Genomic DNA, 12,829 nt, shown 5'->3' with positions numbered 1-12,829 from the left:
TCTCTTGAGTATTGTGATTTCTTGCTCTAATTTTGTTCCAGATATTAATTTCATTTATCTTCTACAAAAAAAGCACCTTTGACTACCTCACATATACTCTCCTTGCTAATCTGTCTCCCTTGGGCTACTTCTAATATTCCAAATTTGGAGTTGATTCAAAAAGCTGACTTTATCTGGATACAGTTTTGAGACTGTGTTGGTTGTATTGGTATCTATCTGAAAAATGTGAGACAGGCACTGAAAGCTGTTTTGAGTGTTTCTTCAGTGGCATGGAGAGAGAGAGATGGTTTGCGCTGTTTGTAAATGTGTCACTCCTCTTCCTCTGCTGCCACCACCAGGACTTTGTGCTCTCAGGGTGACATGGAGGTGATCTGTCACAGCACCACTTTATTCCTGTCTGAGTAGAGTGGGGTGATGGTTTAAGAACTACATCTGGCTTATTTCTACTTTTTTATGCCAAAACTGAAAGGAACCTCAGTTGTCCTAAAACACAAAATGCATAAAGAGATCCACACTTCTTCTCATGGCAACACTGCTGTGCTGCACATGGACACACTATTTCTGAATCAAACCCCTGTCCCATACTGACGGAGTTTGGTCTTTCAAACACCATGTGGAGCAACCAACTTGTTCTGAATGCCAGTTGACCCTGCTTATAAATAGCTTTGATTAATATGTTTTACTAAGAAGGGATGTTGGGTATTTTTCTTGTCTTCATGTCAGTTCATGTTTGGTTTCAGGGTAGTTGTCCACCACTCTTCAGTCCTTGAGTTGCCCTGGAGGGACATGGCCTCTGCATTAGTTATTTAGTTTTATATTTAGTTGGAGCTTGCCGGGACTGTTTACTGTCAGGTCATGAATGTGACTCAGGTTAGGGTGCAGATTAAGATGCACGTCAGGTCTCTCCAGGTAAAGACCTTCTGGGATAAGAGATGTATCATGGATAGGTTAGATGAAATGTTCAAAATATGTAGCTTCTGCCACTGCCATAAATTCACTCCAGGACCACCTCCACTCTCATTATGCAATGAAAGCAACACCTGGGGTTTGAGTGTGTTTGCTCAGTTTGCTCCTCTGCCAGCTACTTCCCTTTTAATGGGGCTCTCTTCATTACCTAAAGAGTATTAGACAATATTAGACTCTCAAGCTGATAAATAGTACAGGAAGTATCTGGAAATACTTTCTGGCAGACAGGAGACAGAATGTTTATTTCAGATTTGAATCTTGTGATCTGTATGTTAGAGGACCTCAATGTCACAACTGTAGCATTTTGTACATGCGAAATTAATTATTAAGTGTTAAATGCATTTAAGTGTTAAATCCATCCATTCACAAGGCAAACTCAGCACAGAATGCACATTTCTACATTCCTGAAAGACTGCTTTCTTCCTCTCAATTACAAATAACCTATGACACCAAAATTATGTGCAGAGTGAACCTTAGTTTTGTATTTAATCCTGAAGAGTTATTTTGTGATTTGAGTGAAGAGCAGAATTTACCTCACTTTTTAAATTTAACTTGAAAAAGTACTTGGTTTCCAACCTTCCAGGTTGATATGGCTGTTGTTTAACTTTGTGAGGTGTTTAGTAATCTTTGTAGCTCAGAGGAGCATTAGATATCTCTTTGTGTTCTCAGCAAACCAAGATTTCATTACACAGGCAACTCTGTTATATCTGAATTCTGATTTAGTGACAGAGCCATTTGCAAGAAAACAATTTTCTAAATATTACCGAAAACTATGCAAACTAGTACTGACAGATGGCTGTAAGATAGACATTAAAATGGTCCACTTTAACAGTTTATATTGGATTTGGTTGCTGTTGTTGTGTTTAGATTAATAAAAGGAAAGCAAATTACAAAATTCATGCATTTTGAAATGTAGACAATACTGGTGCATAATTAAATCAAACATACATTATATACTTTATTACTCCATTTCACTCTTTGTTACAGAGTTAAGTCTAGAGTCATACATTCCTACGCAAATACTTATTATAGCTTATTATAGCAATGTCATGATGAAGCTGTATCTCTGTGTTTTTCTATCATCCTGCAAAAGTCAACATTGCTGCCTAAAATTCCAAAGTTTTTTTCTGCTTTGTTCTTTCAGTTTGCTCTTGAGTCAGTCAATGGTCATGATAGCTTATTTTCTGTTACTTTAGCAGAGGGGCAACTGTCTTCCATTAAATTTGAAAACAAAAATGCATCTCAGAGTAGAAAAAGGAAAATTGTGTGTATTGGAATCTAGTGTTCTTCTCAGTGAGGTAATAACACAACAACTATGAACTATGAATTAATGATTTCCAGAATTGTTAATTATGGAAAAATAAGATGTCTTAATTTCTTCTGCTGTTATGATTGTTATCAAGTGTTGATGCTCTTATGATTATAGATAAAAAGCATTACTAGGAAATTAATCCTACGTTCTTATCAATATTTTGAATTTTATTTGCTGTCTTTATAAATTAATTCTGCAGTGCTTTGTTTCCAAGAAAAATCAGTCAAATAATTAATGTCCAGTTGTTTGGTTTAGAGAAAAATTTTTATTAAAAAAAAAATTTTCAACAGACAAGAGCAGTGGAACTACATAATTGAAATAGCTAAGGTTATAGTGCAGTGACCAGAAAGTCTCTTGTCAACAAATCGGGGAAAAAAAAATCCCTGTTAGTAACTTTCAGGTTGTAATTTAATATACTTTTCCCAGGTTGACCTACACTTCATGAAAAAGATACCACCTGGAGCTGAAGCATCAAACATCTTAGTTGGTGAACTTGAGTTCCTGGACCGTGCCGTTGTGGCTTTTGTTAGGTTGTCTCCTGCAGTGCTGCTTACAGGGCTGGCTGAAGTTCCAATTCCAACCAGGTACAGTTGGGTTGATTTTGCTTTTGTCTTCCTAAGTACCATGTGGAGACAGGGTGATGTAACCCTCAGCTTTGTAATTTACTGAGTTAGGAATTTGGTTTGCCCTTTGTTGAAGGCATCTCTTAGCTGCAGCCTTCCACTCATCCTGTAAATGGTGTGTGGGTATATTCGGACACAGATGCTGGTTTGTGTGTACATCACAATGTAGAAATGTAGGTTGTAACACACAGTTTATCCTATTCAAACTGGTATTACTCCAGATGAAATGCTAAGGTGAAATATTCAGCTTCTTAGAATATTTCATCTGGAATTGAAACTACTTGTGTGATACTACATAATTATGTACAGAACTAAAAAAAATGAAGAAGGAATTGAGAAAAGGCAAAAAGCAAACTATGTAATCTAGTTGACCAGGGATAGTGAGTGAATGGATGGAGTACATGCTGTAAATATGTTCTTCAAAAAGTTTCTACTTCAAAAATTTACTTTGCAACATAGGGAATATGGCTTTTAACCATAAGTTTTTATTAGATAAATTTTTTCCAAGTTGAAACTTTTTCTGATGAAGTACTTTGATTCTGAAAACAAATTATGAGGAATTAAAAAAAAATGTCTAAAATAGACTTTGTATTCAAATAGAAGGCATTGGGATAGATCTGTGGTTACATTGTGTCCTGCTGGGGTCAATTCAGATCAAAACTCCAAAGTGATTCTCTCATATCTGACTTAACTATTATTGCACTATCTTTTTTTTTTTCCCTTTAAATTTGTGCATATGTTTGTACACATATTCTGTCTCTCTTTCCCCTTCCATCTTTTATTTTCTATAAAAAGTAGAATTCCAGCTGTAGGCTGTATATTCCAGTTGTTTGTGACACAGGACACTCACATATGACACTCATATTATGGCATGAAATGCAATGCTGAGACTCAGATCCTTGCTTCTAGCCAGATAAACAGTAACATTTTCTTTGAGTTGTACTTTGTAGTTACTTTGAATAAGACTTCTTGAATGTTTTCTAATTTTTGCATGTGTATAAGGAACACCGAGGGACTGAGCTGGCTTTGGAAAAAGCCTTTCCCTGTAACCTCCTCCAAATTCCCACAAGAAAAAAAAACACCGAAGGGAAAAGAACAGATTTCTTGATTTGTGGTCAAAATAAAAACAAATAGTTACAAATAGGACAATTAATGGTGTCTGCAAGAATGTCTATATAAAAGAAATTCAGTAGTATACGTCAAAATACTGTCTTTTGCATTTTGGCTAAACTGAGAATTTTAGTTATTTCCTTTGAACGAATCCTCTGCCTTTTATAGAACTTTACTTGCCTACAGCCTTGAGTAGAGGCTGTCCAGAGCCTTAATGGGGGTAAAAATGATTTAAAAATTATTTTTATTTGGGTTAATTTAACTTCTCCATTATTGCAATAATTTATGTAACCATAACCAGTCTGTCGAATTAACAGAATTAAATAAATTAATGTGTTCTGTACATAGATTATAATTGCATACATTTATTATGTAGGTTAAAGTTTGTTATGTAAGGAGGTTTTGGTAGTCTCAATCAAGACTGACTGTTAGCTTATGATATATTTTTGGAAGCTATTTTCACATTTTTTTCTAAGCAGTGCTTCATGTTTAAATGCATGTGTGAGGATCTTGAAGGAGATTATATATCATGTTTATCTGAGAGATTCTTCTAGTCCACATTTTAGATAAATATTTCTGTAATATTTATAGTTAATTTCAACCGTCTATCCTTTACAATTCTTTAAATTTACCTTTTATTTGCAGATTTTTGTTTATTCTTCTTGGACCACTGGGTAAAGGCCAACAATACCATGAGATTGGAAGATCAATTGCAACACTAATGACAGATGAGGTATTTTTATTCATGGTTTGGTTTTATTCATGATTCAGTTTTGTGCTAACTGAAGAGGTGTAATAGGGAATCTCCAGTCCTTCAGATGAAATGTGGCTAATCATTCTGGTGATGACAAAGACCATTCTAGTTCATTTCATGATCCTGTGACAGCCCAGATTATGCTGCTGTAAGGAGATAACAAAATGAGACACAGTATTCACAAGCAAAGATATCTTCACCAATAAGATTCCATTTTACACAGTTGCTTTCCAGTGGATTTGATTGTGTTTAAGATGTAAAATCTCTAGAATATTTAGCAGCCATAAGGACGTTTTTCTGTAGCAGCTGGAATTTCTATGAGAACTATGTACCAGAAACTATCTTCAGTTGAAGCTGAGATTGTTTGGTTAGTGGGAACTTTATGAAGTGTGTTCTCTTTCAGAGAAGAGGGGCCATTGGGAAAAACTGTAGAGAGAGTTCCTTTTTCCATCTCTTTCTCCTCCCACACATACTTCTCAATTTTTCACAGGTATTCCATGATGTCGCTTACAAAGCAAAAGACCGCAATGACTTGGTGTCTGGAATTGATGAGTTCCTTGATCAGGTTACTGTTCTCCCTCCTGGAGAGTGGGACCCAACAATTCGAATAGAACCACCTAAAAATGTTCCCTCTCAGGTTTGTACAGTGTAAAATTCAGACACTTTTTAAAAGTTGTGATGAATTTTTGTTATGTAAAGTCTCCTTAATTTAGCATTTAGCAGGGTCACTATATTTTGCGTGCTCTCTTTATTTTAGGTTAATTTTCTTTAAGAGAAACCTTGACTTGCAAGCATACAGTGTAGTGATGACATTTGGTTTAGTTCAGTACTAGTTCTCTCCTGAATAAATACAGGCAGTTGTATCTAAAGATATTAAATTCAGGGATAAGTGGTAATAAGCATCCTTGATTATTTCAAATAGCCATGGTTTGCTTTTGTTCTAAGCCTATTGCAAGAATTGATCAAAGCTTGCTTTCTTTAAAATGTTTTCTGATACAAGATTTTTTATGATCAGTTCTTTAAATCTCACAGAATCACAATTCTTTTTACTATTAACTGTCTGGTAATAGAACTCCTCTACAGATTATGAAGAGGTTATGTTGATGAATCTTAAAATAACATTTTTCTGTTTAAGCTTTTAACTTTCAGAGCCTGTTTTTAATTTTTTTTCTACTAAAATTATGTTTTGGTGCTAAGACCCATGAGAAATATATTTTCCTTTTGGTAGGAGAAGCGTAAGATCCCAGGAGTGCCAAATGGAACTGCAGCCCATGGGGAAGCAGAACATCCTGGAGGACACTCTGGACCAGAACTGCAACGCACTGGAAAGTTAGTGAAAACATATGAAAAATCTTAAGTGTTCAAAGTGATGTTCCAAAGATATCACAAGGGTCTGGTTCTCTCTCAGAAGTGTCCTGGTGTGTGATTTCTTTCAGGCATTTGTCCTGATTTGCATGTGCCACATAGCTGAAGCTATGACTACATGCTAGTTTTGCAGAGAGCAGGACAGGGCAAGAGGGTTTGAATTTTCGCACTGTATTTATTGCAAGCTCCTTTCTCTAGAATTTACAAAAGCCAGACCTCTCTTAAACTTGATTAATGTTTCTTTGTTTTGTACAGCATGAGGGAAAATTTGGTATAGTATTGTGCCATATATTATGAATTACAGCTCTTTTGTAGTTGAAGTTTCTGGGTTGTGCAGCTCTAGCATTTCTTTTTTACCTCAGTGAGCCATGATATGTCCTGGTACATGAGGCTGTGGTTACCCTGGTGGCTGCAATATACATCAGAATGAAGAATTTGCCCCAAGGAATACTTATTTTCTCTCATCTAATATGGTGTGGTGTAAGTGCATCAGCTGTCAGTGGCTGCCTTAGTGCTGTGTAGCTGGGCAATTGATGTTTCTTTTACCTTGCTGCCTCCTGATATTTAAGTATTGTTCCTACCTGCACGAAGCTAAAGATTCAGTTGCAGTGCTGGTGTACACTGGGGCAGGGGAGATGATGGTCAGTCTGGCTGGAAGCTGTTCTCTCACACTGAACCTGCTAATTGACAGCTTGAAGGATTGTTTTAATATTTAGGAGGTAGTGGCACTGAACCTTCTTTACCTCAGCAGCATCTGATACGTTGTGTGGCTGTGAGAAAAAGAGCATTGTGGGGTCATTTACTTCAGCTGTATGGTATCTTGTAAGGGAGCGTCTGTTCCTAAATATTTGATTATACTTGACATAGTGTAAATGACAAAAGATGACAGTTCTTGTCCCTGAAAAATGGTAGTGTATATTCATTTCTATCATCAAGTGTATTTAGGAACAGGTTCTCAAATAAAGAATGTGAAGCTCTATATATAAATGTGTGGGCAAATCACTGTGATAGCTTTCTGATTAAACAAATACACAGAAGTATTTCATGTAATAAACAGTTTGGCTTAATGCATGGGGGCAAGCAACTGTTCAGAACTTTTGTGTCTGGATCGTTAGATGAAGAATTTATAAAAGAGACATGGAAATGAGTTTGTTTTAAAACCACAATAATTTCCTGGTCTAAGTTACAAAGAGGCTTCCTATAAACTTATTTTTCTATGAAGGGTGGAACATAGGAGTATGTATAATTTGATCAAGGAACAGTAGCTTCTCTGCAGTGTGGTTGAAGCAATACTGTAGAAGAAAGTTTGGTGTGCCACCTTAATTAATTTGAGCTCTTCTGTGTTTTCTTTAGATTTTTTGGAGGATTAATTTTAGATATCAAAAGAAAAGCTCCCTTCTTCTGGAGTGACTTCAGGGATGCTCTCAGTCTACAGTGTCTGGCATCATTTTTATTTCTCTACTGTGCTTGCATGTCTCCTGTCATCACGTTTGGTGGTCTGCTGGGAGAAGCAACTGAAGGTCGTATAGTATGTGTTAAATCTGAACTTTTAAAACAAACTTACATTCCTAGTTTTGTGGTTGGTATTTCCTTACTGTTGCATGACTCACCTTTATATATTGGTGTTTCAATGTTTAGAAGGCTACAGACTAAGACATTGCAAAAAGAACCTGTTTGAAAATTTATGGACACTTCTCTCTGTATCATATTCAGAGTGCAATAGAATCGCTATTTGGAGCATCCATGACTGGAATTGCCTACTCTCTTTTTGGTGGACAGCCTCTCACTATACTTGGCAGCACAGGACCAGTTTTAGTGTTTGAGAAGATCTTATTCAAATTTTGCAAGTAAGTGAAGATCATGACATTCATCATCCTTGGTTTGTTGTTACGTAAAACCACCGATCCCAAAGTTGGAAGTCCATATGCAGTGCACTACAAGATAAATTGCTACCTTTATCATGTTGCTGAGTCCAAAAATTATACAGTGGATTGGTAATGCAGAAATGTTAGTTTTCTTAAATTTTGGGCTTTTGTTTGTTTTAAACTCTTCTTCCTCCATTCCCCCTTCCCTCAGCTGTCTTGAAGGGAATAACAGCTTCAGGGTGCTTGGGGAGTGTTTATTGTTTGTTTATTGTTTGGTTGGGGGTTTTTTTTGTTGTTCTTTTTGTTTTAATTTTATCATTCTCTACTCTGAGACAATACATTTAAATCAGTGGTTTATCTTATCCCTATCTTGAAAGGTGTTACCTCTCCCCAAGAAAGTGTGTGCAGTGGAAGTGCTGCCCTCTTTCAGTAGTCACTAATATAGACCATGCCATTTCCTCACGTGGACAGAGAGGGGCTGAAGTGCCATGCCAGAAGAGCCTATACTCACATTCAGGCTAATGTGCTGTACTTGACGTATCTCTGCCACAGTGTGGGTAAAAATTGTCTCCATCTTGGAAGCCATCATGCTTCTCTGCTGTCCTATCTGCTTTTCTGCCTCATTGCTGTGACGGGGACTTCTGTATCGGGATCTCCTGCACAACACAGAGTAGGAAACCCCACTTAGCACTCAAATAAATCTTCTAGCACCTTCAGACAGACCTTTCAGTTCACTGTGATAATGTCACCCGGTGTGTTTGGAGGTCTATTATCATATGCAATAAGCGTACAGAATTTTCATGAATGTTGTTATAGCTACTCTTTCACAGCTTAAAAAGAAATTGACAGGTGTTGGCTGTTCACAAAGCAGGATATGGGATAAAATGAATGGACCTTATACACTTTATGTGTGTGACTACACTCAAAGCTGCTCATGTGATCAGTTTAGTGGAGATAGAGCTCTTTGTGTCCTGTTAATTGGGAGAAGAGCTCTGGTCAGGAGGTGACTTGACAGTATCTTCTGTTCACAGTAAATACATAATTTCTGATTCAGACTGTCCCCAAAAAGGAAATTTTGGAGCTCCTTGCCTCTATTTACTGTGGCTGGACAAAAGGTTAAGTGTGTTTAATTTTTTTCTTATTTTCAGAGAGTATGGGTTGTCATACCTTTCTCTGAGAGCCAGCATTGGGCTGTGGACTGCAATCTTGTGCATCATCCTTGTTGCAACTGATGCAAGCTCCCTAGTCTGCTACATTACCCGGTTTACTGAAGAAGCCTTTGCTTCTCTTATCTGCATCATTTTCATTTATGAGGCCTTAGAGAAGCTGTTTCATCTCAGTGAGACATATCCAATCAACATGCATAACAATTTGGAGCTGCTGACAAAGTACTCGTAAGTAAGATTTTTCCTGTTAAACTGTTAGGGTTTTTTTTTTTTCCATAGGTTGTTTTCTCTGCGAGGAACACAGCAGGAAAAGTTTGCAGTAGCTGCAAACTTTATATGTGGAAGCTATTCAGTCATCATGCTGTCTTATGGAAGTAGTAGTTACTGGGGGGATGTTTACAAGCAGGACACATTTACTGAAGTAAAAATCATATTTAATTGAAGTTTGGAAAAGCTTCAACATATTCGACTTGGAAGTCCTAGAATTAAAAATAAGACTTAAAGGGACCTTGGTTTTAGGCCTCTCTTCATTTTTATTTAATGAGATTTAGCTCATGAGCTCTTCTTGTAACCTTGTGATGATTTATAATCTTTCAATGGCAACAGGATGATCAGGCAATGTTTGTTATCATATTTATCTTGTTTTGTTTTGGTTATTTTTCCCAAATTGAAAGGTTGTAAGTTGATGTACCTCCTTTATTTCAACCTCTCTGGCATTTAAGTATGAGCTTAATCCACAAGAGCTGAAGTGGATTTGGAATTTTTAGATGCATCTCAGTAGCTCATAATCAATTTTTTCTTAATAACAAGATTTTTAATCTAACTCCCTTTAAACAGCTTTACTTTATTGTGACGTTTAGACAGGTACTAATCTACTTGGGGAATAAAAAAGTGAATTGCTTTTATCAATATTTTTTCATTGAGAAGTAAAGCCTCATAGACCTGTTTCTGTGATATGAGAACAAAAATGTTGTTCTAGTAAAGGACAAGATCTTAGTCTGTCCTGAGGCCAGTTAAGCTTGGTCACATCAGTAACTAAAATGTTTCAGTGAAAATCCCTCTCCAGAAGTGTATTTATTATTTCACTGAACCCATTTGAACCCTCTGCATGAGCTGGGTGGGGCCCTAAAGGAACAGTGCTTGAACAGTGCCACATCTTCTGTTCACTGGAAAAACAGGAGTGTCTCAACCAAATGTCTCATTTGCATTTTAAGCTGGGAAAAACAGAACACAGCAACAGAGAAAACATTTGAGCTTTGTGTATATTATCACTAGAAAAATAGTTAGCAAATCCTGAATCTGAATGTACATTATATACCTTAATACACAGAACAAGTTAAATTAGAGTAACTATAGTTCTGCTGTGACATACTCTCATCATGCTGAAAAGAATATTATTCCTCTCTAATAGTTTAATCTGTAGACAAAGGAATATTAATTTGAAGATAAAGCAATAGACATAAAGAAGAGACCAGGCATGCAGTTGAGGTTATATCCTCTTATTTGCCTTTACTCACCTTCTATGAAGTAGGTATTTTACACTGAAGACCTTTATACAGCACAGTCTTTGTGGGTTTTTTTTTCCTTTACCACTTCAAAGCAGTCGTCTCAAAGGGAAGGAGAACATGATGTCCTCCTATTGTTTTGAAAATTGGATGTTGAAATGCTATGCAAAGACAAAAAATTATTCAGAAAACATTTATCAGGTGGAGCAGAGATTAAAATATGCAATGGAAAGCATAAGCACAAGTAGAAACACGGATTCCTGGGTAGTTGTGGTTAGCTGAATCCCACAGTATTGCTGGAGATTTCAGAGAAATGAGTTTAACAGTCCTGCTTGTAGGGGTAAAGTCACAGTTATCTCTATTTTTTGTGAAAATGTTTTCTCATTATAATAATTGGGTTTACAAATAAATGTTGTTGGTTTTAGTTAGAATGCCATTCAATAATCAGAATCGTAATCTGGTTTTTGAAGGGTGGTGTTTTATTGCTGCCTGCTCTTGGTAACTGAGCAATGAATGTAAAATGTGCAGAGCACACAGAATGGTAAAAGAGCAGCCTTTGTCATCCTCCAGTTGCACCTATTCACCTGCCCTGGCCTACAGTGTAGGAATACCCACACAAGAGTTTCAGATTTTTCAAACACAATTCCTGAAGAACAAGTGTCTTCCAGATGTTTGGAAGAAAAATTTCATCACTGCCTGGTGTTTTCAAACACATATATCAAACTTATTTGATACAGTATTTTTGTAGTTATTTGAGTTTATTATTTCATACCTATATTTTCAGTTATTCTTTCACTCTGTGTAGATAGGAAAAATATATTGCCTTTTAAACTCTTGTATTACATCTCATATCATGTTTATTATCAATCATGTCCATAGCAATTGACCCCACTAATAGCAAAATGACTATAGCTCTTACAGGATGTAACTTACTTTTTTTTAACTTTAAAACTGATTGTTGGAAATGGCAGTGTATTGACAATCAATGCATACTGATTATCTTGTAAGAGCATATCTGCTGACTCCAAGGATCTGTGCTCTAAACAGAGCCAAAGGGTAATTCCAGCCTCTTCTGTTCTCTCCATTCCTTTCTCCTTCATGTGAGTTTTTCTTAGGTATTCAGAACCAGTCCCAAAAGACTGGGAGAACTGGAAGATGTGCTCAGTTGCAGCAACTCTACATCAGCTGCCCAAATCAGCTGCCCGTTGCTTTCACAGGATTCTTGATGCAGCCTGGACTCCATGGGCTTGCTGTGCAAATGTGCATATATTAGTCTTACTCTGTCCAGGTGGCCTGTACAGAGACTCTATACAGTGGCCTTTTGCCCAGAAGATGAGATGTCACAGTTGTCATCCCCCTGGGATCATCACAAGACATTTCAGTCCCTGCTCAAATGTCAGTACACGACTCAGTTCTGGAAGGATAAGAAACTAAAAGATGGATAAACATAAAAGTTTACTTAAAATAAAATCTCTCTTTTGTGTACTTGAAGTCAGGAAATATTGACTTCACAAGGAATTAGAAGTTTTTCCTGCAGCATCTGATTCCAGTCCTTCTACTTGTAGTTTAAATGGGTAACAAACTTGGGCTGAAACTGGTCCTGTCCTTAAAGGACCAGCATACTCTGTTACAGAAGCTAATTAGTATCTGCTGTTTTGCTAATTAAAACAGCTGTTTGCATTTTCCTCTTTGGGGATTTTAAAGACAAGTTTTTAATTGTTAGTAAAGCCTTGGCAGGTCTTTAATTAGCCATGGGTGATCTTCAAAAGGTTGAGCAATTCATTTCTCTTTGAATGCTCAACCAAAGCTTATGTAAAACTTTATGTCGGATCTGCAATTCTGAGCTAGAAAACAGGGGCTATACTGTAAAATTTCTGTGTTTTCTGTTGCCCACTCAAAAAGTTGATGATAAATTGGTTAAAATACTGTATATATTTGAAATTTTCAGTGCATGCTGTGGCCCAATCCTCCTCTCTCCCATGGGCTTTCTGAGGATGCTCTGATATCCACAGGTAGTCTGTTTACATGCCAGTACTGTTCCTTTGCCCTGCTGAAGACATGAATTTGACCCAGGAAAAGTCATTGGCATGCTGTCAGTGCTCTCTTTGGAGTACTAGAAAGACAAAGAGAAGAGTAATTTTAAATGGTTGATGTTTCAACATG

At 36.8% G+C, this 12,829-nt stretch overlaps 2 protein-coding genes across 13 annotated transcripts in view; one reads left to right on the top strand and one right to left on the bottom strand.

The window, feature by feature from the left end:
- The window catches only part of SLC4A10 (solute carrier family 4 member 10), a 94,252-nt gene that overhangs the window by 51,627 nt on the left and 29,796 nt on the right, over positions 1 to 12,829 (top strand). For 4 of the 5 annotated variants that reach the window (XR_011151979.1, XM_069020821.1, XM_069020819.1 and 1 more), the window contains exons 1-5: positions 4,918 to 5,402; positions 5,994 to 6,094; positions 7,484 to 7,658; positions 7,844 to 7,977; positions 9,144 to 9,389. Coding sequence is in view for 4 of the 5 variants with exons in the window: in XM_069020821.1 (XP_068876922.1) it covers positions 5,148 to 5,402; positions 5,994 to 6,094; positions 7,484 to 7,658; positions 7,844 to 7,977; positions 9,144 to 9,389 (911 nt within the window). In the remaining variant the exon portion in view is untranslated. Of the gene's footprint in view, positions 1 to 2,704; positions 2,863 to 4,656; positions 4,745 to 4,917; positions 5,403 to 5,993; positions 6,095 to 7,483; positions 7,659 to 7,843; positions 7,978 to 9,143; positions 9,390 to 12,829 lie in introns of those variants that run through there. The other variant, XM_069020822.1, reaches the window with a different exon arrangement.
- The window catches only part of DPP4 (dipeptidyl peptidase 4), an 81,425-nt gene continuing 73,331 nt past the window's right edge, over positions 4,736 to 12,829 (bottom strand). The window contains exons 25-27 of one of the 8 annotated variants that reach the window (XM_069020815.1): positions 10,679 to 10,827; positions 8,507 to 8,651; positions 4,736 to 4,911 (exon numbers count right to left, since the gene is read on the bottom strand). In XM_069020815.1, coding sequence (XP_068876916.1) covers positions 10,748 to 10,827 — 80 coding nt within the window. In that variant the 3' untranslated portion in view covers positions 4,736 to 4,911; positions 8,507 to 8,651; positions 10,679 to 10,747. The other 7 variants (XM_069020816.1, XM_069020817.1, XM_069020809.1 and 4 more) reach the window with 7 other exon arrangements.

The sequence above is a fragment of the Aphelocoma coerulescens genome, chromosome 7 (genome assembly GCF_041296385.1).
Source record: "Aphelocoma coerulescens isolate FSJ_1873_10779 chromosome 7, UR_Acoe_1.0, whole genome shotgun sequence".
NCBI classification, from domain to species: Eukaryota; Metazoa; Chordata; class Aves; order Passeriformes; family Corvidae; genus Aphelocoma; species Aphelocoma coerulescens.
Note: the sequence above shows the minus strand (reverse complement) of the source record. Positions and strands in the feature narration are given on the sequence as shown.